The sequence below is a fragment of the Lutra lutra genome, chromosome X (assembly GCF_902655055.1).
Source record: "Lutra lutra chromosome X, mLutLut1.2, whole genome shotgun sequence".
NCBI lineage: Eukaryota > Metazoa > Chordata > Mammalia > Carnivora > Mustelidae > Lutra > Lutra lutra.
In genome coordinates, this window is record NC_062296.1 from 35858535 (window position 1) to 35885118 (window position 26584).

The window sequence follows — 26584 nt, forward strand, 5'->3', positions numbered from 1 at the left end:
ACAGGCTAAGTTGCAATGGGAACCCCTATATTGAACATTTGATCAATGGATGTAACAAAGAAATGTAAAAAGTAACCTACTACACCTAACAACCTAGCTTCAAAAAATACAAAGTAACATTGATAGTACTAAAGGAAGAAATAGATAAATCCACATTTGCGGTGGGAATTTTAACAACTCTCCCAACCACTGACAGAGGAAGCAGATAAAAAAAAATGGGTAAGGATGTCCAAGAGTAGCAAATTTAACAAGGTTGATCTAGTGGACGCTGGCCTCATGCCAGGGCACAAAGCAAGTGTTGACAAATTTCTAGAAACAGACCACGCAGACTACATTCTCTGACCACAATATTATTAAGCTAGGAATCAACAAATCAAACATTTCTCAATAAATGCTCAGGGAAAAAAATGTTTTAATCCTTCTGAACACCAGGGGTTAAGAAATCACATTGAAAATTATGAAATACTTAGAAACCGACCAACATAACAAAATACTACGTATTGAAATTTGTGGGATCTAGCTGAAGCAGTAGGTAGCATAAAATTATTAGCCTTTCATACTTACAGTCAAATAAGAAGGCCTGAAAATAAATGAGCTAAGCATCCAACTTAAGTTAGGAAAAGAACAGGAGATAAAAACTCGAAGACAATATGAAGGATAAAACGATTTTTAAAATGAGCAGAAATGAACAAAATAGAAGACTAACATACTCCAGAGAGGATTAACAAAGTCCAAATTGCTTCCTATAGAAGGTAAATAAAACTTAAAGTTTTGGGAGAGACAGATTTTTTGAAAAATAAGAAGTCCATCAGAGAAAGACAAATACCATGTGATTTCCCTCATATGTAGAATGTAAGAAACAAAACAAATGAACAAAGAAAAAAAGAGACAGAAAACCAGACTCTTAACTATAGAGAAAATACTGATGTTTCAGGGCAGGAGGTGTTGTGGGGGGGGGAGAGGAAAATAGGTGAAAGGAATTAAGAGTACACGTATGTAGAGCCCCTGGGTGGTGCAGTTGCTTAAGCGTGTGATTCTTGGTTTTGGCTCAGTTCATGATCTCAGGGTTGTGGGATCAAGCCCCACATTGGGCTCCGTGTTCAGAGTACAGCCTGCTTGACACTCTGTACCTCTGTCCCCCCACACCCAGCTCCACTCTCTCATTCTCTCTCAATAAATAAATCTTTTTAAAAAAGTACACAAATGTGATGAGCACTGAGTAATGTATAGAATTGTTGAATCACTACATTGTAGCTGGAACTATTATAACACTGTATGTTAACTGTACTGGAATTAAAAAATAAATACAATTTGTGGGGGCGCGTGGGTGGCTCAGTGGGTTAAAACTCTGCCTTCAGCTCAGGTCATGATCCCAGGGTCCTGGGATCGAGCCCCGCATCGGGCTCTCTGCTCAGCAGGGAGCCTGCTTCCCCCCACCCCTCTGCCGGCCTCTCTGCCTACTTGTGTTCTCTGTCTGATAAATAAATAAAATTTAAAAAAAAAAAAAGACAACGGCTGCCAAGAAAGAGACAATTTGTAGATGATGATTACCAACATAGAGAACCCGAAAGAATCCTCAGATAAATTAATAAGCATTAATGTAAAAGCATTTAGCAAGGTCGCTACATACAAAAATAATGAACAAAAATCTACTGCATCCCTAGACACCAGCAACTGATGATTACAACACATAAGTTAAGAAAGAAAGAAAAAAGGGGCACCTGGGTGGCTCAGTCGGTTAAGTCTCTGCCTTTGGCTCAGGTCATGATCTCCAGGTCCTGGGATGGAGCCCCACATCAGGCTCCCTGCTCAGTGGGGAGTTTGCTTCTCTCTCTCCCTCTCCCTCTGTGTGTATGCCCTCTCTCACTCTCCCTCTCTCTCAAATACATAAAATCTTAAAAAACAAAAACAAAAAAACAAAAGAAAGAATAATGACTAGATCCCGTACAGGGTAGCTGGTGAAGGCCCTGAGTCTGGTGTCCAAAACCAGCTCTACCACTGGCTGTGTGACCTTGGGCAATCTATTCAGTTGTTCTGTGCTCTACCTGTTAGAATTCTTGCGAGGATTAAATGAGTTAATACATGTAAGGCACTTAGACCTGCCTGGCACAAAGTCAGCACTAAATAAGCGCGAGTTGATCTTATTAATGTGAAGAAGTAGCTAACAGGCCTATTATCAAGAGCTCCAAGGTTCTAACTATTGGACTCCAAGCTATCTCAGGAGGAAAAGGTCAGGGAGCCACCTGTCACAGGAGCGAATGACACTCACCCATGTTTTCCCTAAGGCTGGGCACCGAAATCCCAAACTCCCACACCGAATACACAGCTCATTACCACACACCCTGCAGTCTACAGGGCAATCAACAGAAGCACATGCCCTTTCTCTGGAGGCCTCTGCCCCAATCTTAGTGACTCTGTCATTGGCAGCACAACAACGTCAGGCTTCCCCCGAGCATGCAATCTAGAGCTCTTGAGGGCTCCTTTTCATCAAAAGAAAAGGGTAACCCTCAGCCTCTTAGTTCACACCAATGCCAGAAAGCCTTTGTGAGGTTTTAAGAAGACAAGCTTTTTACCACCAGCTACATTTCTCCGGGGAAGGAGGAACACAGAACCAAATAATCTGAACACCTACCACACACTTTTCTCCAGGCTTCCCAAGTAAGAACTCGTTTCATTTGCTCCATAACCTGATGCGGTAGATGGAATTCTTGGCCCCGTTTTATTAGTGAGAAACAGAGTGCCGGGGATGATATGACTTGCTGAAAGGCCCAGAGCTCACAAGTGATAGAAATCTGCTTCAAACCCAGATCTGTCTGACTCCAACATCACCACCCGCCAACCGCCACCAAGCTTAAAGAAAGAACGGAAACTCATTCCCGAAATGAATGAGGGGAGTGGCACTGCGTATAGGAAGCTATGGAGTTGATTCTCCTTCTCCTTCTGAAAACAGAGGCCAAAATTAGAAGGGGAATGCAAGCAATCATCATGAGGAGAGAAGGCCGAAAATCAACAAACCAGCAGGGTATCTGAGTGAGTGTTTGTGATGTCACTAGATGACACACTGGTGCCATTTCATGGCATGACTGAGCAGTACTTGAAAAACCTCACAGAAAGACTGCCATTTCACCAAACCTGTTTCTGAAAGCCAGGCTGTTAGGGCCGGAACATACATTCCATATGCGCCGACCCAGACGCGGCTGCGAAGAAGGTAATAATTGGCTTGGGGTCTGGGACGGGGAGCTAGCTGAAGGACAGGATGTGTGCGCAGCTTCAGTTTTGACGCCTGCTGGGCTAATGCACTTGATTGCCCACTAGTGATGAGCATCCCGAGGGCTGTAATCTGGTGCCGGGAAGCGTAAGGCTCACATGTGTGCGGTGCTGACACGAACCAAGGGTCGCTGCCATCATAACCCACCTGTCAGGACTTCCCGTCTCTGGCCCCAGGTCAACGAGTCTGTTCCTCCTAATGGTGGAATCTAATCTGAACAGACAGAAGACGCTGGCTCTGGGGGGAGTCTTTCAGAGCCCTGCCCGACTCGAGTGGATACACACACCATCCAAAGTAAGGGCCTTCAGGTTTGAGAACACACACCCCCAAACACCCCAACAAGAACATAAAAATATTTCTAAGATCATAGCTACCATTCTAACTATGGTATCACCTATGCCTTACAGATTATTAACCTTAGTGGCACCTGGAGTGGCTCAGTCGGTTAAGTGTCTGCCTTTGGCTTAGGGTAAGATCCCAGGGTCCTGGGGATCGAGCCCCACGTTGGGCTCCCTGCTCAGTGCAGAGCCTGCTTCTCCATCTGCCTTCCCCCTGCTTGTGTTCCCTCTCTCTCAAATAAATAAAATCTTTCAAAAAAAGATTACTAACCTTAAGTGTTCTTGAATACAAGGTGGGTTTTTTTTAGTGACAAAACAGACAGATAAAAGGTAAATTGTGCTAGGCCTCATTATTGTCTACCTGCTTGTAAACCCAGAAGGGAGATAAAGTTGCATAAACGTGCTGTTTAGATTGCTTCTCTCCTAGAAACCACTATCTCCCAAAACCCTCTTCCAAAATAGAACTCAAACTCTCGTAATTCTAGTAATTCTAACTCTAGCAATTCTAGTAAACTCTAGTAATTCTAACAGAGAAATAAAATATGAGCACCCCATTCGTAAGTGCCCTATTACCATTCAGTCTTCATTTGATCTTTAGAAATACTCTGAGAGACTACAAGGCCTGAAATTAAATCATAACCCCTATAAGAAAGCTAGTAGTTTCTGATGTGGGTAACTGAAAAGAAACTATTGCTTCATAAATTCCCAAGGGAACACAGAACCAACGTGTTACTGCCTAAGCATGGTAAAGCCAGTTGAGGTTAATTGCTCCTGGGAGCACATTTGATTCTCCCTCCTTTTGCATTTCTCCCCATGATGCATTTTGTCCGTCTTCCAGTTCTCTGATTTTTTTTCAGTCTGCCAGGAAGAGAAATGAACCAAAGTGTCACGAAAGTGTCAGAGGTGGAAAGGAGCTCAGGTGTCTGGTCCAACCCTCTGTTTTACAGATGTGGAGAGGGAATTTGATGGAAGGGGAGTGACTTAACTTCATGTGGCAGGTGTCCTGACACAGTGTGCCCGACAGTGGAACAGAACTGCACACAGGACTCTTCTCACTAATTAGCTCTTAAATGGGTTTTGCAGAAAACTGGCAGATCATTCTTCATCAATACAAACATATGTATATACACACACACACACACACACACACATACTTGGTAACCTCTTTAAATGACAGGCTCTCTTACCCTACTAGTTAACAACACCAGCTTGGGAGTCAGCCAGACCTAGGTGTCAACTACCAACTTGAGCACTTTCTAGCTGTGTGACCTTGGATAAGTCACTTGACTTCTCTGAATCTTGTGATCCTCACCCATAAAATAGGAGTGCCAATAAAAGCATCAACCTAAAGGGTGCCTGGGCCATCGTAAGCGTTCAATTAATATTAGTTGTGACTATGCCCAACAGACAGCCCTCATTCTGTGAGTGCTGGGAGAGGGTTTTGGGAAGAGCAACCCAGTGTCTCCATGGTGAATAACCTACCCCCCTGCCTCTTCAGAAAAGGTCCCAGACTTGGAAGTGAACTTCTGATTTGGAAATAGACAGGGAACAGGGCTAAGAGGACCAGCGCAATGCTAGCACCACTGGAAGCCCACCACGTTGCACTGATTCTCAGGGGCACACACCAAACCATGCACCTCCTACCCCTCGGGTACATTTCACAACCGGTTTATCTTACAAAGAACAAGTGAGGGGTGCCTGGGTGGCTCAGTTGTTTAAGCGTCTGCCTTAGGCTCAGGTCATGATCCCGGGGTCCTTGGATCAAGCCCTGCATTGTGCTCTTCGCTCAGCGGGGAGCCTACTTTTCCTTCTGAGTGCTGCTCCCCCAGCTTGTGCGTTTGCTCACTCCCTCTTTCCCTGGCAAGTAAATAAATAAAATCTTTTTTAAAAAAGAACTGAGGGGCACCTGGGTGGCTCAGTGGGTTAAGCCGCTGCCTTTGGCTCAGGTCATGATCTCAGGGTTCTGGGATCAAGTCCCACATCGGGCTCTCTGCTCAGCAGGGAGCCTGCTTCCCTCTCTCTGCCTGCCTCTCTACTTGTGATCTCTGTCTGTCAAATAAATAAATAAAATCTTTAAAAAAAAAAAAAAGAACTGAGGAAGAAAAGTCATCAACACACTAAGTTTGGGAAAGCCCCCTAGAAAGAGTAGTAAAGTGCCATGATTAGACATGGGGACCGGGGACTGGGACTTAGACAGAGTCGTAGAGTCACTGGCTGTTTCAGGAAAGGGAAAATTTGCCATCTTTAGGCCTCTTGGGTCTGAGCCTCTGCACTGGCCCTCCCCAGGCAAGGTTTTAGGAAAGACTCAACGTCAGAGTCCTGCTCTCTCGACTGTAAGGAAACCTTGGAAGCATAAAGCACTAAAAGGAAATCCTGTTCAAGTTTTCACATGGGCCATTAGGTTCCCTTATCTTTCAAAGGAGGCACAGAACAGTGTAATCCGACCACGAAGGGAGGCGGTCTGGCACACCAGCCCTGGCTGCACCGTTCCCTAGTGGCGTGACCTTGGGCAAGTAGCTGCCCACTCTGGACTTCTTTCCCTAGCTGAGAAATGGAGGGCTTGGACTACAGGCACTCGGAAGGGCCTTTCACATTTTCCTGCTTGAAGTTCTGCACCAATCCTGCCACCTAAAAATGCAGGAATTAAGACCATAAATGAATCTTGAGAATAAGCTCCCTGGGGAGCAGAAACCTTATCTGCTATTCCTTGTGTATCTCAGGGTCCCCGAGATGATGCAAGGCCCGGAGTAATTGTCTAATTTTAGACAAAATTTTAGACAAAAACCGGTGAGCGATACCGGTTCGCTGCATGGTGCCTCTCGCATCGTATAAGCTTTTCCCATGCCAGGCAGCACTCCTCCAGGCTCTCCCCCAGCCAGACTTTTCGAAGAGGTCAGATTTTCCCATTCTAGTCTTTTAAATGAAAAAGAAGCATTGCATAAGAAAACAAAGCTCCTTGTGACTTCACGTGACAATGATTAAACACCTAGGTGCCAGGCGCTCTGCTCTGTACTAGAAAAGGGGAAGGCCAGAGCCCCAGGGCTGGCACGCGTCCTACAGGCTGTGTGGGTCAGGGCGAGGCAATTCACCCAGCCCACTGCCAGGTCTGGTAAGTGCAGAAGCTATTACTGAGGAACTCCTGAATCTTATGGGCCACGATCTCTCCTGGCAGGCTAGCAACCATGAAATGGGATGCACCCTCTACCAGAGATCACCCACTTGAGGCTCCAAATGCAGTTCACCCCATCGTCCCCACTAGCAGTGCATCACCCGGGTGGCCCGTCGGAATCACTTGAGGAGCTTTTAGAAAAAGGCTGATGCCCAGGCCCCTGCCCAATTATGTAAGAATGGGGTGGACAGGGCAGGCATTGGCATTTTTTAAACGCTTCCCCAGTGACTGGATGTACTCCTGGCCTCCTCCCATCTTCTCCGCCTCCACTTCGAGCCCCCAACTCAGTGACAGGTCCAGCAGATAACTAACTCCAAGGCCCGCAAGGGCCCCCAGAATTCTACCTCCGTCACTCACCAGACTGTTCTCTGGGCCATAAGAGAACTCTGTCAACGTGGCCACATTTCTGGCAACCAAAATGTAACTGAAAAGAGGCTTTCTAAACCAACCCTCAGTCTCAGAGAAGGCAATTAGCTAGTCAGTCTATACCCCAACCATTCCGTTTACTGGAGGCTTCATTGGCCTGAGATCTCATCCTTCTTTTTGAAAGCTTCTCTACTCCTAGGATTGACCCTTAATTTGTCCCTTCTCAAGTGCCCTACTCCCTGTCCCATACTGATGCTTCTCACTCCCTCCACTCGGCGCCCAGTCTCTCCCTGACAGGACTTCCACCTCCACCCCGGCTCCTACACCGCTCTCTCCCTCTCCCTCTTTCCCCATCTCTCTCACCCTTCCCACCTCCCCTGGCCTCCCTCTGATGGGATTTGCTTTTTTAATTCCCTCTTAATCAGCCTCTGTCTACTCTCAGCCACTTCACTATTCTTTCCCCCCCTTCTTCCTCCCCCTTTCAGCTGAACCTCCTGGCAACAAGGTAGCTGCCACCTTCCAGTGGTCAGTCGTCTCTCCCAAACACGTGGCAACAAACATTTTGCCAAATCTTCTCTCGTGAGCTGGCTTCCTTCTTCCATTGGACCTCTTCTAGTGAAACAGTTTTCCCAGGCTGCCAGTCATCTCCTTTCTTCCTTTAAAAAGTCTTTTTTTTTCTTAACTGCCCAAGAAATTTGTACTTGCATTGAACACACATGACACAGAAGTGCATTAAGTAAAATGTGAGAGTGCTTCCCCCGATCACTCAGCACTAAGCACCATTTGGGATACATTCTAGACTTCTACAATGCACTCACAGTCATGCACACATAAGAAGGGTTTGCTTGTTTTCTTAGGGAGTGGGTTTCTATCACACATACTACTCTGCAACTAGTTTTTTTTTTTTAATCTTTAGGTAATCTCTATACCCAACGCGGGGCTTGAACTCATGACCCCAAGATCAAGAGTCACCTGCCCTACTGACTGAGCCAGCCAGATGCCCTGCAACTTATTTTAGTTTTTTTGTTTTTTAATTTTTAACAATACATCATGTACATCTTTCAAAGTGAATGCAGAGGTCAGCTTCCCTGTGAAAAGCCGCATAGTACTCCCTGGCCCGATGGGCCATTCAGCTACCGGGGGGCTGATTCCCAACATTCTCTATTTACCAACACTGAGGCCATAAATGTCCTTGTATGAGACGCCTCCCACTCAAACATTTCTAGGTGACCATTTAGAAGTGGGTGGGCGGCTGGCCACATGACCAGCCTATACTCACCAATTCCAATGGCCCTTTCTCAAGGCCTCCCGGGTCTCTCCCTCTTTATGTCATATGGCACAGGGGACCTGCTCCTGCTTCCTGAACCTCCTTCCACTTCCTGGATGACTCCTTCACTGAGTCTTCTCTCTGCTCCCCAGCGCGTGCATTCCACGGAATACTTCTCTTCCTTCTCATCCCTAACTGGCATGACCTTCTCGCCTTCTCTTTTTATCCCCTCTAGACAGCTTCCTAAATCAACATTTCTCCATCCAACCACAACTCAATTGCCAGCTGGCCATTCCAGCCTTGATGTCTCAAGCCTCAGCAACTGAACAAGTCCCACAATGAACTTGTGACCCTTTTCCTCTAAGCCTCAGTTCCCTCATCTGAAAAACACAGGGATTTTTCCAAACTAGGAGTCTAGTAGGCACTAGATGGTGTGAGGGATGCAGCAATTCATAAAAACACAGGCTTTGCATTCAGGGAACATACACTTTAAGGAGCGGGGAAGATACATAAACAATTATGTAATACAAGGCAGAATTAAATGCTAAAATAGACAAGAGTGGCTAAATCTGGGGTGGAGGCATGAAGAGAGCTTCACAAGAGGCAGTGTTTGGGCTGAGCCCTGAATGATGACTAGCGTTTCAACAGGAAGAGGAAAGAGAGTATTTCTGGCTGAGCGTATGGCATGAACAGTGTATAAACTCAGAGAGGCACACAGGGAAAAAGAATGCACTAGAGCATAAGGCGGGCAAGAAAGACCGTAGGAGACCCTGAATCCTATCATCATAAGGAGTTCAGGCTTTCTCTACAGAGTTTATCTATTTGCCAGCCCTAGTCTGTGTGCCAACTCCAAATGACTGACCGTCACTGCCTAAAATGCTATGCTAAAACGGGTTTGGGACCTACATGGGGACTCATTGGGAAAATGTGCCTATCGATGACTGGCAAAAGCAGCCCAGGGCACCATCAGGTATATGCATAAGATGTAAGGTAACAGGGAGCTATGGAAGGCTTTTGAGCAATGGAGTGCCATGCCCCAGCAGGTGAGTCACTTGTGTCATTCTGACAGCTGTGAAAGGATAAACAGAGCAGTAATCAGTCAGGAGGCTACCATAATAAGCCAGATGGCGATGGTGACAACCAACCAAATGAATTAGGGCAGAGGAATCAAAGAAAGAAGAGACAGATGGAAGAGATGATGAAAGACAGAATCAAGATCACTCCAACACGGTGACGATAGAAGGCAGGAAGAGGGAGGAACGGAAATGTGTCCTGGTTTTAAGGGAGTTACCCGGGGTCACAAGACTAAGGCAGGGCCATCGACTAAGATAGGAGCATTGAGGGAAGAGTATAACTGCTTCTCATTTCAAGTCCTCAAACCACTTTACTTGAGGTGCACGACTCTCAAGCACAGTATGCATGACTTGATGGCCTCACATTTTCATCAAATATAAGCCTACCAGATCACCAGAGAAATATCTGTTAAGTATCTGATCCTATACACGAGATGCGAATAAACCTTTGAATGCGCGAGCTCTCAAAAGAGAATTCCTCCCACCGAGCGAGCGTTTGTGATTCACAGACCTTATTTCCCATGTTGCCCATGCTCACCCTATGAATTAGGAAAGGCAGAAATCTTCCGTATCCTATGGTGATAACAGCCATCGCTCATACTTACGAAGTTCTTGTGGCGCACCAGACACCATTCTAAATACTTTACATGGAGGGACTCCTGGGTGGCTCAGTCAGTCAAGCATCTGACTTTGGCTCAGGTCATGATCCTGGGGTCCTGGGACCGAGTCCTGCACCCGGCTCCTTGCTGAGTGGGGAGCCTGCTTCTCCCTCTGCCCCTCCCCTTGCTCATGCTTTCTTCCTCTCTTTCTCTCAAATAAATAAAATGTTTAAATAAATACTTTACATGTAGCCATACATTTCATTCTCACAAGAACCTTACAAAGTAGATACTATTCTCCCCATTTTACAGAGTAAAAAACAAACAAACAAACAGTCCCAGAAATGTCACTGAACCTGCCCATGGCCTTGACACAGCTGGAAAGCAAGTGCTGGAATTTGAACCCGGCCCATCTGGCTCCAGAGTCTGCATTCTTAACTACCATGCTCCAGATGTTCTAAGACTGGAGCACAGAGAGGTTCCCCCTGACTAGCCAGCACTACTAGGTTCCCTCAGCCAGTTAGTGATGAGTTTTATAACCAAGGCCCAGGGCTGGTTTCCATGACTTCACTGTTTACCTACCTCTCCCATGGAGCTGACAGATTACTCTGACCTTCTTCCCCTTTGCCCTTTGTCACCCCTGCTATGCTAGTCTAGCCAAGGTTTCTGAGTCCTGCTCAAACAACACAAGATTTCTCTCTCTCTACTGGTGGGCAAGAACAGAAGTCCAGGTCCTTACGTGTTGGATTGGTTAGGGGTGAAAGGGGGCCACATGTGGCAAAAGAGAGAGATCGTGAACGGGGGAGTCTGGGAGACTTGGCTGTGCTTCCGTGTGGCTGGGTGACTTTGTACAGATGACTTCACTTCTCTGGATCTCTATTTGCTCGTGCAGAACAATGAGGGAGGAGGTGAACCAGATGGATCCCTGGGGTCTCCTTCAGCTCTGACTTGGCACCACTCTGCCATTTTGGCAAACCCGAGGAAGGATCACTTGACTATGTTATATGGGATCTTTTGTCAAGCAAAGGGAAAATCAGTTAGAACAGAGGCAAAGGAAGAATTAGATAAAACAAAACTGACCTTTGTCAAAGGCTGCAAATGAGGTACTGTGTGGGCAGCATACCTAGCATCTTGCCTAGGAAGGAGCCTAGGCTCAAAAATGTTACAAGGGTTATTATTGCTACTAACTTTTGAAGAGTATACAAAGATGACAGAAAATTCTAGTGAGATCTTTCTCCTAAATTTGATTCTTTTTTGCCCACTTGACTCTGCTCTGGGATTTATATAGTGTTTAAAAGGTCTGGGCAGATGGTGAAGCAGGGGTGGGGAGTGGGGGAAGGGTGGCCTACAGGAGCCGAGGCATAGACTATCCTCATGGTGATGGACAGCTGTGACTAGAGAGCAAGACCCTGAGCCCAAGGGGAAGGTAAAGAGAGAATGTAAGTGCAAGGGGCCAGGGTTAATCCTCAGTTCACTGAAAACTGTCCGTGGAAAGAGGGGGTATGGTGTGGGGAGGTTACAAAAAAAAAAAAAAAAAAAAAACAGGTGCAGACCACAGTGTACTCTGCAAATTGTTTTTCTAGGACAGACCCAAAGCGGGGAGTAAGAAACTTGGGAAGATGATCCCAGCCTGGTTTCCATGTGTGTCCATCTGAGCAAACACAGCACACACACCCCCGCCCCGTCCCTGCTGCTGTGAAGTAGGACCAAACACCCCGCAGCAGTCAGGAGCCCCGATGTGGGGTTTCACATTCTTCTCCAAGAGTCCACTGCAGCCTTGGCCCAAAGGACACCCCTGATGTCCTGGGTCCGAGCCAGCAAACCCGCCCACCCCCCCCCAAACAGAGCCCCACCAGGGGAGGACAGCCTGGAGGCTGGGAGGGGGGGCAATCTGTTCTCTTCCCTCACTGACCAAAAACCTCTCAAGCAAACACAGAAACATGACCTTGGCTCGGTGCTAAGCTTGCAGGGCTATTCTGAGGAGGGCTGAGCTGGAAAATCCAGTGAGGTGCTGCGAAGGTGAAAGCAGCCCCACTCCTCAAGGTGTCCCACTCTTCCTTGCGGGCCAGGGAGCCCAGGAAGAAGGGAGAAATGCCCACTTGAAGATACTGCCAGGGGAGTTAAGTGGAAAAATGCGGAAGATAATAAGGCACTTAGGCACATGACCCTCAGCAACATTCCTGCAGGGCTCTGAGAATAAAGGGCAGTGACAGGCGCGCGGGCACACACTCAAGTGCCTGGAACTTAAAAAAGGAAACTCTTTTAACAAATGCAAGCGGACGAGGAGCAAGTAGTGATATGAAGAGGGCCCTTTGTTGCCATCTCCCCTAGGTCTGGAACGGGTGATCTTCCATTTCTGAAAGCTGCCCCGTCTTAAGGCCACTATTTGTTTTAGAAAAGCCCTCTAAGCCAGCTCCAGCCAGGGAACCACGACTGTTACAGAAAACATGACCTTAGCCTTCCCAGTTCTCTCAACTCCAAAGCTAAGAAACTGCCTATTTACCCACAATGCTTGGGAATATGCCCAGAGGCCTTCCAATGGTGGGGGGGGTGTCTAAGAGGAGCACACCCCTCACTCTAAGACTGTGAAGGCACATGACCATGGCCTTGGCCCTGGAAGGCCGCACTTAAAGGGGGCTTAACCCCCAGAGCAAAGGCAGCTCTGAGAGAGTTAGCCGGTCTTGAAAATGTGAGAGGTTATCATGATTGTCTACTTTTTTTTCTATCCATTTGCTAACAGGTAAGACAAGGCACTTGTCTACTTTAAACCCACCTTCATCATCCCAGGAGCTTTGGGAGCAACCCTCTCTCCTCTGATAATTACCTAACCCCAGTAACAAGTGGCACTTGAAAAAGTTACACTCCCCTCAATCAGAAGGAATTAATATTAAAGAAAAAAAATTAATAAACCCACACACCTGTCTCTGTCCACCCCTCAAACCACTCCTTCCATACTTCTGTCCTGCACTCACTGGTTTCCTAGGCTACCAATCTCAAGGGAGTCTGCCCCACAATGTCAGCCCAGTGACGCAGAGGTCACTGGAAAGCCAAACTCCTATGAGGGACAGCCATCCTCCAAATTCTTCAGCCAGGACTGGATGATTGCAAGTAACTTTTTTTTTTAATTTTTAAAAATATTTTATTTATTTGACAGAGAGATGAGAGAGGGCACAAGTATGCAGAGTGGGAGGCAGAGAAAGAGGGAGAAGCGGACTCCCCTCCAACCAGGGAGCCCAATGCAGGACTCAATCCCAGGACTCTGGGATCAAGATTCGAGTCCAAGGCAGATGCTTAACTGACAGAGCCACCCAGGTGCCACACAAGTAACTTTTCAAATTACCCAGGAAGCTGTCCTTGGGCCTCAGGCAGCCAAGCAACCCTGCCGCAAGGAGATTACCTGGCCACTAACATCATGCAAACGGTATTTTTGTCCACGATGTAAAATGAAGATGCCAGGAGAGCTTTTCTTAGATGAGCTTTCCTTACAGCTGCTTTCCTGGACCTAACCCTCTCGTCTCATCCCAACTTCAGGCACCCAAGCTCCCAGGAGCAGCAGCCATAATGATAATGATGATGGTCCTTGCTGGCATCCTCTTCATCACAGCTGAAACTGACTAAATGTTTACTATGTGCGAGATACTATCTTAAGTACTTTAGGAGTGTTTTCTCCTTTTCTCCCACTTCATCTTCACAACAGCCCGTCAGGGTAGGTAAGTATGGTTATTAGTCCACATTACACATGTGGCAACAGAGGCTCAGAGAGGTTAAGTAACTTGCCCAGGGCTAGACAGCTGGCAATAAGATTTGAACCTGGGCCTTTACCACCCTAGACTCTAGGCTCTCACCCAGAACACCACCGCTGCCTTGAAACACATCGAAGTAATAGTGCTACTATGAGAAACTGCTGGCATTTACTGCGTGCTCACAGTGAGCCATAATGCCCCCTAAATGCTAAATGTGTTTCGGTAAATCCTCACAACAACCCTAGGAGGGAGATACTACTATTCCCATTTTACCGATGAGAGAAACTGAGGTTCAACGCGGTCAAGTAATATGTCTAACATCACGTGGTGAGGCGGCTCAAATGCAAACCTGGGGAATACGGTCCAAAGGCTCGAGCCACTCAGCTGAACTCACATTAGGAAAAGGAGGCATTTCTGCTGCCCTACTTACTCAGGCTCCTTACAGTGGCCCAGTGAGAATCTGGCAAGTAAAGGCCAATGAGGAAGCCTGTCTAGCCCTTCCATGTCGATTCGAATAGGATTCAGCTAGGACAAGAGGAGCAAGACCCTTTCCAGAAGCCTCTCCTCACCCCCATCTTCATCTCCACCCGACTTCTGAAGAAAGCCCCTCACATCCAGCAGCCTCGGCTACTGCTCTGTCCAGAACATCTAATAAGTGTTTACCCAGGGCTCCCAGAGCCATAGTTAAGGGCCTTACTGTGCAATCTGGCTCTGCGCCTTATTTAATCAGCACCTGAATGAAATGTCTCTTTGCCAGCAACAGCCAGAGCACAGGCAGTCAGAGTCTCTCTGCAAACACAGCTGGTCGATTGGCAAAGGCGATTCAACACACAGACAAAATACACCCTGAGTTTATACCACCATGGATATGTGATAGAGACGGGGAGACGGAAGGCATCGGGATGGATTTAGAATGGGCTTGTGCTTCCTGCACTCTCCTCCAGAGGATTTTGCCTCTCCCTCTTCTACCCTCCTAAACACCTGCCCACAGGGCAGAGCTCTCCAACCTCCTGGCTCCTGCTGTCCATTCCCGGCCCTGAGAACCTCCAGGCCCAGGACAAAACTCATCCTACCTTCTTCCCTCCAGCATTTCCTCCAGCAGCTACTAGAAAGGAAGCATGGCCAACTGAGAGACGCCCCAAACCCTCCACTTGAGGATCTCAAGCTGGCAACAGGTCCAGGTTCCCTGACATACTGTGTGCTGATGGATGGGCAAGCCATGCCCTGTTCAGCTGGCAGCCCTTTCCCTGAGAAGCAGCTAAGTAAACAGAGGGGGCTGAGACCCAGCAGAGGAGAAGTCTCCCCCAAGTCTTCAGACTGAACTGCTACATCCAAGCAGGGAGACTTCCCCTGGGGGGTCAGCCAGTAGGGTGGCAAGACAATCTCTGTTCTTGGGGGAGGGGGTCAAAAACTGGGCAAGGAACATGGGAAAGGCCACCTGCTCATAAACACTGGGACATACCCCACCAATTTAAGATCAGGTTGGGTAGTGAGGCCCTTCTGAAAAATCGTCTCCCAGGGCACCTGGGTGGCTCAATCGGTGAAGCATCTGCCTTGGGCTCAGGTCATGATCTCCCGGTCCTAGAATCAAGCCCCACATGGGGCTCCTTCCTCAGCTGGGAGCCTGCTTCCCCTTCTTCTGCCCACCCCCTTCACCCCACTCACGTGCTTGCTCTCTCTCTCCCTCTCTCTCTAATAAAAAAAAATAAAATCTTTAATAAAAAAAAAATCCTCTCCCCCACTCCCGATTGGGTCTATGAGCCATTCATGCTTCAGTATGAACCTCTTCAATGGAAATGTTTTCTTCTTCACTCCCTTGTGAACATCACCTCCTCTGATGGAACGGGCATTTTTGGACTGCAGAAGGGATTGTTGTACAACCTGGATTATTCTGGAAGGGGGCAAGCGTGGATGGGCAGGGCTAGAAGAGAGAACTGGAAGCAGGGCAGAAGGAATAGGAAAAGGAAAGGCAGCACGGTAGCAACACATTGCATGAGTTCAGTTCTGCTGTGGATCTTAGTGGGGGCTAGCAACCATCCCAGGAGCTGCTAAAAATTATCTTCTGGTCACAGGTGGGATGCCTGCTAGCTCATTTCCTGTATTTAATGCCTGCTCACTCTCATCAATGTTCTTTGTGTCTGTCCTTGACAGGGCAGGCCCTCCTTGGGACAGTACAAGGAACTAAACGCTCCAGCTCACAAGAGCTCCCACCTGAGCACTGATGAGCAACTGCTGTTGTCTTATCAACGGCGTAGAAATGACAGAGCAGTTCTGGAGTTTTATTCGGTTTGCCAAGGGAAAAATAAGATGCGATATGCCTCCTGATAATCACGTGCGAATGACTCCGGGTTACAGTCGAGATGCTTTCTTGTGCTTTGCATATATATTGGTTCCTATGCCTGCAACTCCCTTCCTTCCTGCGACACCCGACGAACACCTACCCATTCATTTCCATGTGTTTACTGAGCACCTACTATGAGCCAGGGCCTATTAGAGGCCCTAGAATAGAAAACAAACAAACGAGTCCCTGCTCTTGTACACCTATCTCCTTCATGAGCCAGCTCAAACTTCACCTCTTCGATAAGGCCTTCCTTAATTGCAGTAGGTAAAAGCAAACAAACAAAAAAACACCCAGACCCTCTGTGCTCTGTGTTTTGTTCAAATCTGTTACTGTACCTATAATATTGTTACTTAGTTGCTCTCCTTCCTGTCTCATCTAAACTGAACAACAAGAGGGAAAGAATGTTTCTTATTTATCTTTGAGTCTCCAGCAGCTGGCACAGTGTATCACATACAACAGGCATTTGAAAAATAGGTGCTGAATGGGTGCAAGAATGAATAAATTCCTGTGAGCCTTTAAAACAAGTGTCCTGGAGCGCCTGGGTGGCTCAGTCAATTGGTTAAGTGACTGACTTGATTTCGGCTCAGATCATGATCTCAGGGTAGTGAGATGGAGCCCTGCGTAAGGCTCCACACTGGGTTTGGAGCCTGCCTGGGATTTAAGATTTTTTTCTCTGCCCTTCCCTTCCTCTCCCTCTCCTTAAAATCAATCAATCAATCAATCAAACAGGCGTCCTGCAAACAGAGAGTTAGCATGCAACAACTATTTGTCGATATCTCCTCCCCTGGGTTGCCAACGACCTTAGAGACTGCAAGGGAGGGAGGGAATGTAGAAGGACTGGAAGGTGATGGTGGCCTGGCTGAAATACTTCAGTGACAGAACTCCCACTCACCAAACAAGCCACTGGAATGCCAAAGCTACCTTAAAAATCTACCTCACAATAACTGGGGGCCCTCCACTTCTAATTGCAGCCACGTTATTTAACGCCTACATAATATACACTGAGGCTCTGCCAGGAGGCTAAATGCCCGGCCCATAGGACACCCAGATTCACGCCAGTCAGGAGGAGCTTCCAAACCAACTTGCCACCCAATACTTTAGCTACTAGATAATGTTTCTCAACATAGGGTCTAAGGCTCACCAGCATCAGAATTACTAGGGAGCTTGTAATAAATGCAGATTCCCTTCTTCATCCTCCACCTACTCAGAGTCAGTGGTGGCGTAGAGAGCCAGGCATCTGTATTATAACATGTTTCCAAGGGCACCTTTCACAAAGAAAGCTCCAGAATCACTTCTCTCCCCACGCACAGTCTCTTCATGTCCACTCTGCCAGTTACTGGCAGAAGAGGAAGCACCTAGGACAAGATATTCTCAATTTAACAAAAGATACATAAGACTGTGAATGCATTAATTCAACGACAGGGAGCCCTTTTACAATGTGTTTACATCAAATCATCACGTCGTATGCTTTAAGTACTTTACAACTTTCTTTGTCAATAATACCTCAATAAAGCTGAAAAAAATGAAAGTATCAAAAAAAAAAAAAAAAGATCTGAAAGACCAGGAGAAGTTGACAAACCTGGCTCTTCCTCTAAAGGGTACTTCAAAGAGGCAGGATGACAATGAGCTACCCACAGAAAAATCCAGAAAGAGATGGAAAGTGAGTCACTAGCCTAATAACATTTCTTTAATATAGGATATTAAGGAAGGAAAAGAGGAAAGTAGGCCCGTCCAGATGTCTGCCAAGGGATTAAGATCAAGATCCAACAGCGTAATTTCTTCACTAGGATGAAAGCGAGCAGATACTTTGGGCAGAGAGCAAGCTGTAGGTCTCAAAACAGGCTCTTTGTGATGGAAATTCAACAAAAAATTTGTGTGAGCCAGAGCTGAAACCACCCCTCTCCTCTGGCTATTTCAAAAACCAGACAGAAGATTCTCCTAATAGGCACAAGAGACACAGGAGCCCTGCCCGTCAGACCTCAAGGGAAGGAACTTAGGACCACCAGAGGGAAACAACAATAACAAAAAAAAAAAAAAAAAAAAAAAAAAAAAAAGGTAAAAAAAAAAAAAGACAGATCTGTCAGTCAGTCAGTCAGCATTATCCTGGTACACATTAAACAACTAATAATGTACACATATGGTATTGTATTAACCTCTGCAGGGAGTTACAAAGGGTGTAAAAAAAATACTACTCCTTTCCATTAAAGAAAAATCTGTTTGCACTAATGGTGGAGACTGAACAAACATGTAAAAACAAGCCAAACACAAAATTACCTAAAAGTATACAAAGGTGTATATCAACTAGCCAAAGAGTCTGAGGAATGTGCGAAGGGTTGACAAAGGGAGACAGAAGGTGTTACCAGAATGACTGGAATAACTGGACTCGGGGCCGGGTCAGCACCCCGCGGGCAGGAGCCGGCAACATACTGGTACTTAAAACAGGTGCCACACTGGGCTGTATCAGCAGGTGCTGGGGATGGACTGATGGGGGCGCAGTGCCCAGTGTCAGAGGCTGTACCTTAGAAGGGTACGCAGGCGTGGGCTGGGAACCGGAAAAAAGCACCAGAAATGCTTAGAGGAATGAATTCCAAAAGCTAACAAAGATGCAAAGGAGTTGAGGTTTGTCAGTTTCTGAGTTTGAGATTAAAAAAAAAAAAATATATATATATATATATACATACACACATCTCATCTGCCAGCTCTGATCAGCTCTGCCCAGCTTCTCTGTTTAAGTGACCACAGTCACTCAGAGGCTTAAAATGCTCTTCCACACAGCCGGTTTCACCGAGAAGGCAGAGACAGGAAAAGATGAGATAATTTGCTCAGGTTCCCATAGCAAGCCATGAGCCAAACTCGCATCATAAGGGTCAATCCCAGGACCATCTGTGGGGTGTTTGATCCACCAATCCACACCACTTCTCCTTAAAATGGACGCCCCCAAAAGACCGTAACAATGGAAGGTGGAAAAATTCTCTGCACATTTCCTTGGGGGAGAAATAAAACAAACTAAAAAGGAATGTCATGCCTCACTGCTGAGGCCCACATAAACATCATCTTCTTGTGTCCCCCTAGACTCATGACACAGGACACAGTCCATCTGATAAGCTGTCAGCAGATGGCTGGATCCCTCATTGTACCCATTTACCCACCGACGTCAATTCCAAGCAGAAGCTGTTATCCGCGCTCCAGACAACAGATGGGGATATGGAGGTGTGGCTGGTCTCTCAAGTCAAGGAGTCGGGGGTGGGTGGGGGTCACAAAAAGCCCCATTCTCAAATCCATCAGGTCCTTCTCTAGAACAAATCCAAGACGGGGTGAATGGAACACATCACTGTTTATTCAGGCCGTTCCAAAAGGTATCACAAAAAGCTCAGCACCATTTTGAATCTGTGCCATTCTTCCACTTTCAGCAAGGAAGGAGGAAGTAGGATAATCAAACAGTGAAGAAAAAGCACGCCAGCCACATTTGGTGGAAATTAGACTTGGAATAGAGTGTAAAGAAGCTAGGACCCCCAGAACAAAGGCAAATCTAAAAAAAAAAATTTTGTATGAAACCACAGAAGATCCTATTAGTGGCATCTTTCTGTTCTGTCCCTAAGACAGAGACGTGATGACTAGACCCAAGGGTGATAAAGGGTCAAGAGTTGAAGAACCCCAGCCTTTCCAAGATACAAGCAGTCAAATGTCTAGCATTTTAACACTCCTGCTGAGAAGTTGTAGACTTTGGGACTTGAGTAGCTCTGAGAATCTTTTTCTGCTGAGGCCTCCATTCCCACAATGGCAGCCCAGTCCTAAAGCCACCTCTGCTACTAACTTGCTGGGGCATTTGGGGCAATTAGCATAATCGCTGAGTAAATTCATTCCCTATCACTCCTACCTGCCCAAAATAACACGCACGAGGGAAGTAGCGATGCCTGAAGAAATATGTACTGGTGTGATTGGTAAACACCACAGATATTCACCGAGGGGCCCAACCATGGTGTATGGGGCCTGGGGCTCCCGGGAACCCTCACACGTCCTGGCTTACACTGACAGGGGAGATGCTGGCATTCAGACGACACAAAGCACTGTCATCCACAGTCCTGGGGCCTTTGAAAAAGCAGATGAGACCAAAACCAAACCGTACAGCAGGAACATCAATCAAGACCAGAACTCAGCCACAAGAATGGCCCTTCCTTCTGCTTCTGAGGCTGGCAGTCACCCAAGAGCAGCATGGCCATGATGAGGGGCTGTTTAAAAAGGCCTTGGGAATAAATACTTTACGGACTGAAAAAATGAGAGATGGGGAGACGAACCAATTTCCCTCCAAGTCTCCCACTTCCTGGCCTAAAGCAGTACCGTCCTTGTTAGAAACGGACATAGACTCTGAGGAACAAGGCCTTTCTACGAAGCCCAAATGGAGTCATCCTGTGGTGAGAAACACATCAGAAATGTTTCTGCTAAACTGTCCCTTTCATTTCAGCCAATGTCTCCCTTGCCTTTTCAGGACCTCTGAACTCCACAGAATGTCCTGCCATCGTGTAGCCTAATTCAGCTAGTTCACTTGCCAAAACATTTCTCTGTACTCAACATCGCCCCTCTGGAATATACACAGCCAAAGGAAACATTTCAACGTCTCTCTTTCCAGGCCCCAGCTAACCTAGCGCGGCCCTGCACAAGATCATGTCAGTGGAAGGGCCTCATAAACACTAAAGTGTCAGGGAAGTGTGAGGTATGATTAACCAGACGAGCTATCCTTAGTCCTCCCTGCCGTCAAGTCAGAAAACGGTTTCCAACCATCTGCTGTTCATTTGTCTTCAAGGACTCATACCAACTTCAAAAATCCCAGCTTCCCTGCTTCCCAGGAAGAGCCATAGGTAGGGTATGGGCTGTGGGACTGACCGAAGGCTGCAGCCCACAGCAGGCCTGAGGAGACTATTTAAATGACACAAAGCAGTGTGACAGGAGAAAAGAGTAAAGGAGAATAATCCTGTTTGGGATCAAGAATTCTTTAGCCTGACTCTGTTCTCTGCTTCCACCCTAGGCCTTCAGAGTTGAAGCGAAGCACAGGACAAAAGAAAGAGTACAGGTGACAGGAATCAGTCCCTAGAGTGCCACCCCCCCCACCCAAGTGTCCACTCCTCTGCCAGCCCTACATGCCATCATCATCTACACGTGCATCCAAGGGTGATCTGGTCAGGCTGACTTTACCAGGGAGATACAGGAAACAGAAGATGAACAAGGCTCCTTGACCTCAGCAAAGAAGAAACAAGTTTCCTTTTCCCACACACGGAGGCCAGCAACATTTCCAGAGGGCCTCTCTGTTGCTTCCCTGGCCACTGCTTAAGGAGAAAAGAATCAGAGAATGCTGACTGCCCCGACCTGTGAATGCAGCTCTGTCTCATTTTGCAGATGGGCAAACTGAGGCCCAGCAAGCGGACTTTTCCTCAAAGTTGCACAACTAATTAATGCCAGCACCAAGTCTCCAGAGGCTTGTGAAAGCTTCTAAAACCTTTCCACTGAAAAGCCTGGTGCTGCCAGGTTTGATGTCATCCCACCAGCAGCAGCCCCAGTCAGGCTGAATTTAGTCCTTTGTTGACCTTCTAGATATGCGGCTGCCAGAGGCCTCAAGACCCCTTTGTAGAAGAGGCACCCTCTGACCCTCACCACCTGCCATCCAAAAAAAGCACTCCTGTCCCAAGAGCCTCACGTAGCAGTGGCTGAGATGTGTTGTTTCCTCTCATTAACAAAAAGCCCATTCATACAAAAGAAAGAAAGAGGACTGGCTCAAATTTACCCAGAAGGTCTAGCTGGGAGAGTCATAGGCTTCCTGTGAATGGCATCACATCCCAAGAAACCCTCTCTTAAAAAAAAAAATTGCTGCCCTCCAGCCCTGCCCGGTGCTGACAGCCACCCCACCAATAACAGCCTCTTTATTCCACAGCTATCCACACCTCCCTGCCACATCTGCAAAGACCAGAAGGGCCACTAGGCCACTGAGTACATTTTACAGATTGGGAAACTGAGGCCAGGAACCTGCAATCAAGAGTACCTGGAAAACAGACCCAGCAAGCATCGGAGCCACAAGTAGGCAGTGCCATGCTGATCAGCCTCAGCCTCCCGCACCGCCCCCCCACAGCCCTTTCATTCTACTGACAGCCTGCAACCCCAAAGAGGGTGGGTTAGCTTTCCAACTCTGATGCTAATTCATCTTTTGGCTGCAGGTGAGTGACCTCTGGTCCCTGGGCCCCACCAGGCCTGTAAGACCAACATAATAATCTCAACCTCGTGCCCCACACAGGTTTGTCACAACTCTCCTGAGAATAAACTTCTACAAATATAAAAAGCAATAAAGATGCTAATGACAGGTTTCCACACTGTCCCTGAATAAAACACACCAGGTTTCTCACAGCCTGAAATCTAAAAAAGATTTTTTTTTCCTTTTCTCCTCTTCCTTCTCCTCCATGATTTTATAGTTTTAGAACATCTCTCCACACAGGCTGAGTACAGAAAGACAGTCTCACTCTTGGTGCTCACCCAGATTATTTTTATGTATCTGGCAACTTTCCTTTTCAATCCCATTTGTTTCTCTTAGTACCGCTAATGGGAGGTAAAGAAAACAGCTCTCTGAGCACCCCGGACCATGACCACAGGAAATAGAGTACGAGCAAAAAGATGGAGAGGTCTGCAAAAAATAAACACCCTCTCACCATGGATAGAGGCCACCAGCCCAAAGTTCAGGAGTCAGCCTGTTTCAGAGCGCACTTGGTAGGGGCTCAGAGTTCAAAGGCAGACCTTGCCCTAAGAACTAAAACTCCCAAATGAAAGAGTCATTAAGGGAAACCCATTAAAGTATTTCCCCCAAAGTGCCACAGTGGAGACAAGAAACCTTACATGACCACCTCCAGGAAAGAGTGTCATCAGGCCTCTGGGAAATTAACTGCAGCAGAGGAGATGGGGGCTGGCTGTGGTCCCCAGATGTGACCCAGAAAGGGCACCTGGCTGGGGCTGCACTTCCAGATTGTGAAAGGCCAGGACAGGGCTGGGGGGGGGGGGGGGCGGGTTGACAGACTACCAGCATGCCAGTGGGTTCCTAGGGCTCTATCACTATGTTCCTCACCTCCACTGCAGGGCTGACACATTGTGCAAAGGTTAGAGGAAGCCAAATCTGGAATCTGCACAAAACCAGCCACTCTTGGAAAACATTTTTAAGGGTCCCACTTCCCGCAGGATGAAGTGCCCTACACTTCCGAGTGTCCTGAGCACACAAAATGACTCTTATCACTACAGCGGCCGGGGGAAAAAGTCAACAGACTCACATGCATCATGGTGACCAGGTGACAAGGGTTGAGCAGGTAGATGACGGTCTTGGTGGCGAACTTAAAGCCCACCTCCACCCCGAAGGTCAGGCACAGGGCTACTAAGAGCAGATTCTTGCTCAGGCTCTCCTTGCCTTCCTCTGGCCGCTGGGTCACCTTATCTGGCTGGCTGCCACGGCCACCCCTACCGTCCTCCTTCGTCTGCCTCAGGATGTGCCGCAGGGCCACCAGGATCTCCAACAGGGCCAGGGTCAGGACCACCACACTTTCCAGCAGCCGCTGCTGCCAAGAGAGGAAGGCAGCACAGTCGGGGCCCCCATTGCCTGCAAAGCTGGGGTCCACGCCCCCATAGAGCCAGTCCAGGAGACTTTGGTAGCTATACCGGGACATGATGCCAAGTGGTTCCCCTTGACCACCGTGCCGGAAGCGAGAGCGAGATGGAACACAAGCCCCAAGGGTTGCCCGGGTGCTGGGACATGTACGGAGGGCACACCCCCGCACCCGCGCCGCCCCCCTCCGGACAGCGGGGCACCTAGGGCAGGGAGGAGGGAAGCTACACGCGGGGCCCGGGGTCAAGTGCTGGCTCTAACTTGTCCCCACGGCTGCCTGGGGAGCCCCCCGCGCTTCTCCAGTGGCCACCAACGAGGCAGGGTTGAAAGGAGCCGTTGGCCAATCTAAAAGGAAGGAGAGGAAAAAAAAAAAGGTCTCAAAGAGGCAATTGCATCGGGAATTACGAAGCGGGGCGGGGTAACTAGCGAGGGCAGAAAAGGGGAACGGGGCAGTGGCGAAGCAGGCGGGGGTCAGGGCGAGGGCCGAGGGGACCCGGCAGCGCCGCGGGAGCCAACAGGGGAGCAGCGCGGGTGAGAGCAAGGGGACACGCGGAGGCCAGGAGAGGAGCTAGCGGAGCCAGTCAGGCGGGGAGGGCGACGGGGATGGCAGGGACGCCGGACTCCTCGTCTCACGCACTCGCCACAGGGGGATCGCTTACTCCTGCAACCGCGTGGCCGTCTCTGCCCCCAGCTAGCAACTTCGCCGCCGACGGGCCCCTCCGGCCAATTTAGCGCCGTCCCGGGCCGGCCTCCCGCCCCCGGGTCCACCCCCGAGCCCCCAGCTCCACCCCCAGCCCCAGACGCCCGCCCGAGGGCAGCAGCTCCCCCCCACCGCCCGCGGCCCGCCCGGGACCTGCCCCCCTGGCGCAAGCGGCGGCGGGAGGAAGCCGCGGGGAGTGGAGGGGGAGGCGGGAGGCCGGGCAAGCCGGGGGGCTGGGCTTCGGCCGGCCCCCTCCCTCCGCCCCGGCGCCGCGTCTGCCCGCGCCTCCCGCCCGGGCCCGGGAACCGGCCGCCGCGCCCCTCGGGGCTCCACTCACCCGCAGCTCGGCCCGCGGCCCCGGCTCGGCGGCCGCTCGGCTCCCCGCGCTCCCCGCGCCCGGGCGCTCGGCTCCCCCGGCGGCCGCAGTTGCCGCCGCCGCCGCCGCGCGCGGCTCCTCCTCCCGGTCTTCCTCCCCCAGCAGCGGCCGCGCTTGCTTCCTCCTTCTTCCCCTCCCTCTCTGCTCCCCACTCCTCCCCTTCCCACCAACCCCCCACCCCGGAGTCCCGCGCAGCCTCGCGCCCCCCCCCCACAACGCCCTCCGGCTGCGAATGCCCCGCCTCGCCTCCTCCCCGCTGCGACCTCCCGCGCTCCCCCCGCCCCACCGCTTCCACCGTTCACACCTCCCACCCTCCCTCCACGCTGTCCCTCCGCCTGGCCTTCTTCCTCCTCCCTCCTCAGGCCTCAGTCCCCGCCTCCTTCCCCTCCTCCCCAGCCTGCCTCGCGATCAGCGCTCCTCCAGCCTGCACGCGTGCACCTCCACCTTCCTTCACCGCCGTCTACACAGTTCGCCCCTTCCGTGAAGCCTTTTTGGCCGACTCCAGCTCCCGTGTCCCGGTTCCCCCCGGCGCGTCTTCGTCCGCCGAGCACATAGTAGGCGCTCAGCAAGCCCTCCCCGGGCTCTAGGGGAATGAATAAGCCTGTCTAGCGCCGAGCGGCAGTGCCGGCTTGGCTTCGCGGGGTGTTTGCTGGGTATGACCTTCTCCTCGGCGCGTCTCCTTTCCGCCCTGAAACTAGACTCCTGCGGGACCACGATGTCCCCTTCCCTTCCCTTTTTTAGCCACAGTCCCACTCCCCACTTCAGAGCCTGAAGATGAAGGCCCTTTTGCCCTCTTCTCTGGGCTCTTCCACCTCCTAGGGTCTGCTCCATCATTTTTCTCTCTTTACCTCAGGCCACAGCCTCTCCCTCTCGGGGCCCTCCTGTTCCCTTTTGCTCCTGCCATGCGCTCCGTGGTAGACTTGCTGCCTCAAAAGAAGATCCCCTGACCTTTTTCCCTCCCCTGTCCCTGCAAGGGAGCTGCTGCTTCCCACCCCGCATGGGGCTGAGTGCCCTGGCCCTGAAGGCCAGCCAAGACCATGTGGGTATTGGAGGGACCCAGGAATGGGATAAGATCCTCTGATTGGAACAGCGTCCCCCTCTGCCTTGCTTTCTATCCTCAGACTTTGCTCTTCTTGGGACAAGGAAGCAGGACAGGGACCTCAGCACCTACCTCATGTTGATTTAATATTGAAGACTCACAGTGAGTTAGGAGAATATCCAAAAAAACAGTTAGGCACTTTGCCTAGGAAACACTTTCGGGTGTTGGCTGCAAGCCAGACTCAAAACAAAAAACACAATCTACTGTATTATCAGGCCATTGTCCTTCCATCCTTTCCAAGTCTGGTTTTCCAGACAAAAAGAGCTTCAGAGCAGGATAGCTTTATCTAATTCCAAGCTTTGTATGGTCTCCACCACAGGCCTGAGGCTCTTCGAGTGCTAATTAATAAAGAACAGCAACAAACAGGAATTAATTCTAGGGCCACTCCATTCTCCTTAGGTGCTTTGTTAAATCCTCCGCATCATAACCAAGGACCATTAAGGATCAGGTTGTGGGGCTCCTGGCAGAGACCTCAAGTTCCTATTTACAAGGAAGTGAGAATGAGGTTATAAAATTCGGTAAATGGCTTCATTAATTGCTCCGGTTTTCATGCTGAACCTCAGTTGGCAACGTGGCCTAGAGGGGCCCTGTGTTTGCAAAATGACCCTCTTTCATGAC

General features: G+C 49.1%; 1 protein-coding gene across 9 annotated transcripts in view; it reads right to left on the reverse strand.

Moving 5' to 3' along the window:
* The window catches only part of TMEM164 (transmembrane protein 164), a 154306-nt gene extending 129339 nt beyond the window's left edge, over nucleotides 1-24967 (reverse strand). Inside the window, exons 1-3 of one of the 9 annotated variants that reach the window (XM_047716889.1) lie at nucleotides 24429-24606; nucleotides 23845-24136; nucleotides 23463-23744 (exon numbers count right to left, since the gene is read on the reverse strand). In XM_047716889.1, coding sequence (XP_047572845.1) covers nucleotides 23463-23744; nucleotides 23845-23940 — 378 coding nt within the window. In that variant the 5' untranslated portion in view covers nucleotides 23941-24136; nucleotides 24429-24606. Of the gene's footprint in view, nucleotides 1-23462; nucleotides 24137-24428; nucleotides 24758-24828 lie in introns of those variants that run through there. The other 8 variants (XM_047716888.1, XM_047716891.1, XM_047716890.1 and 5 more) reach the window with 8 other exon arrangements.
* Nucleotides 24968-26584: the final 1617 nt, after the last annotated feature.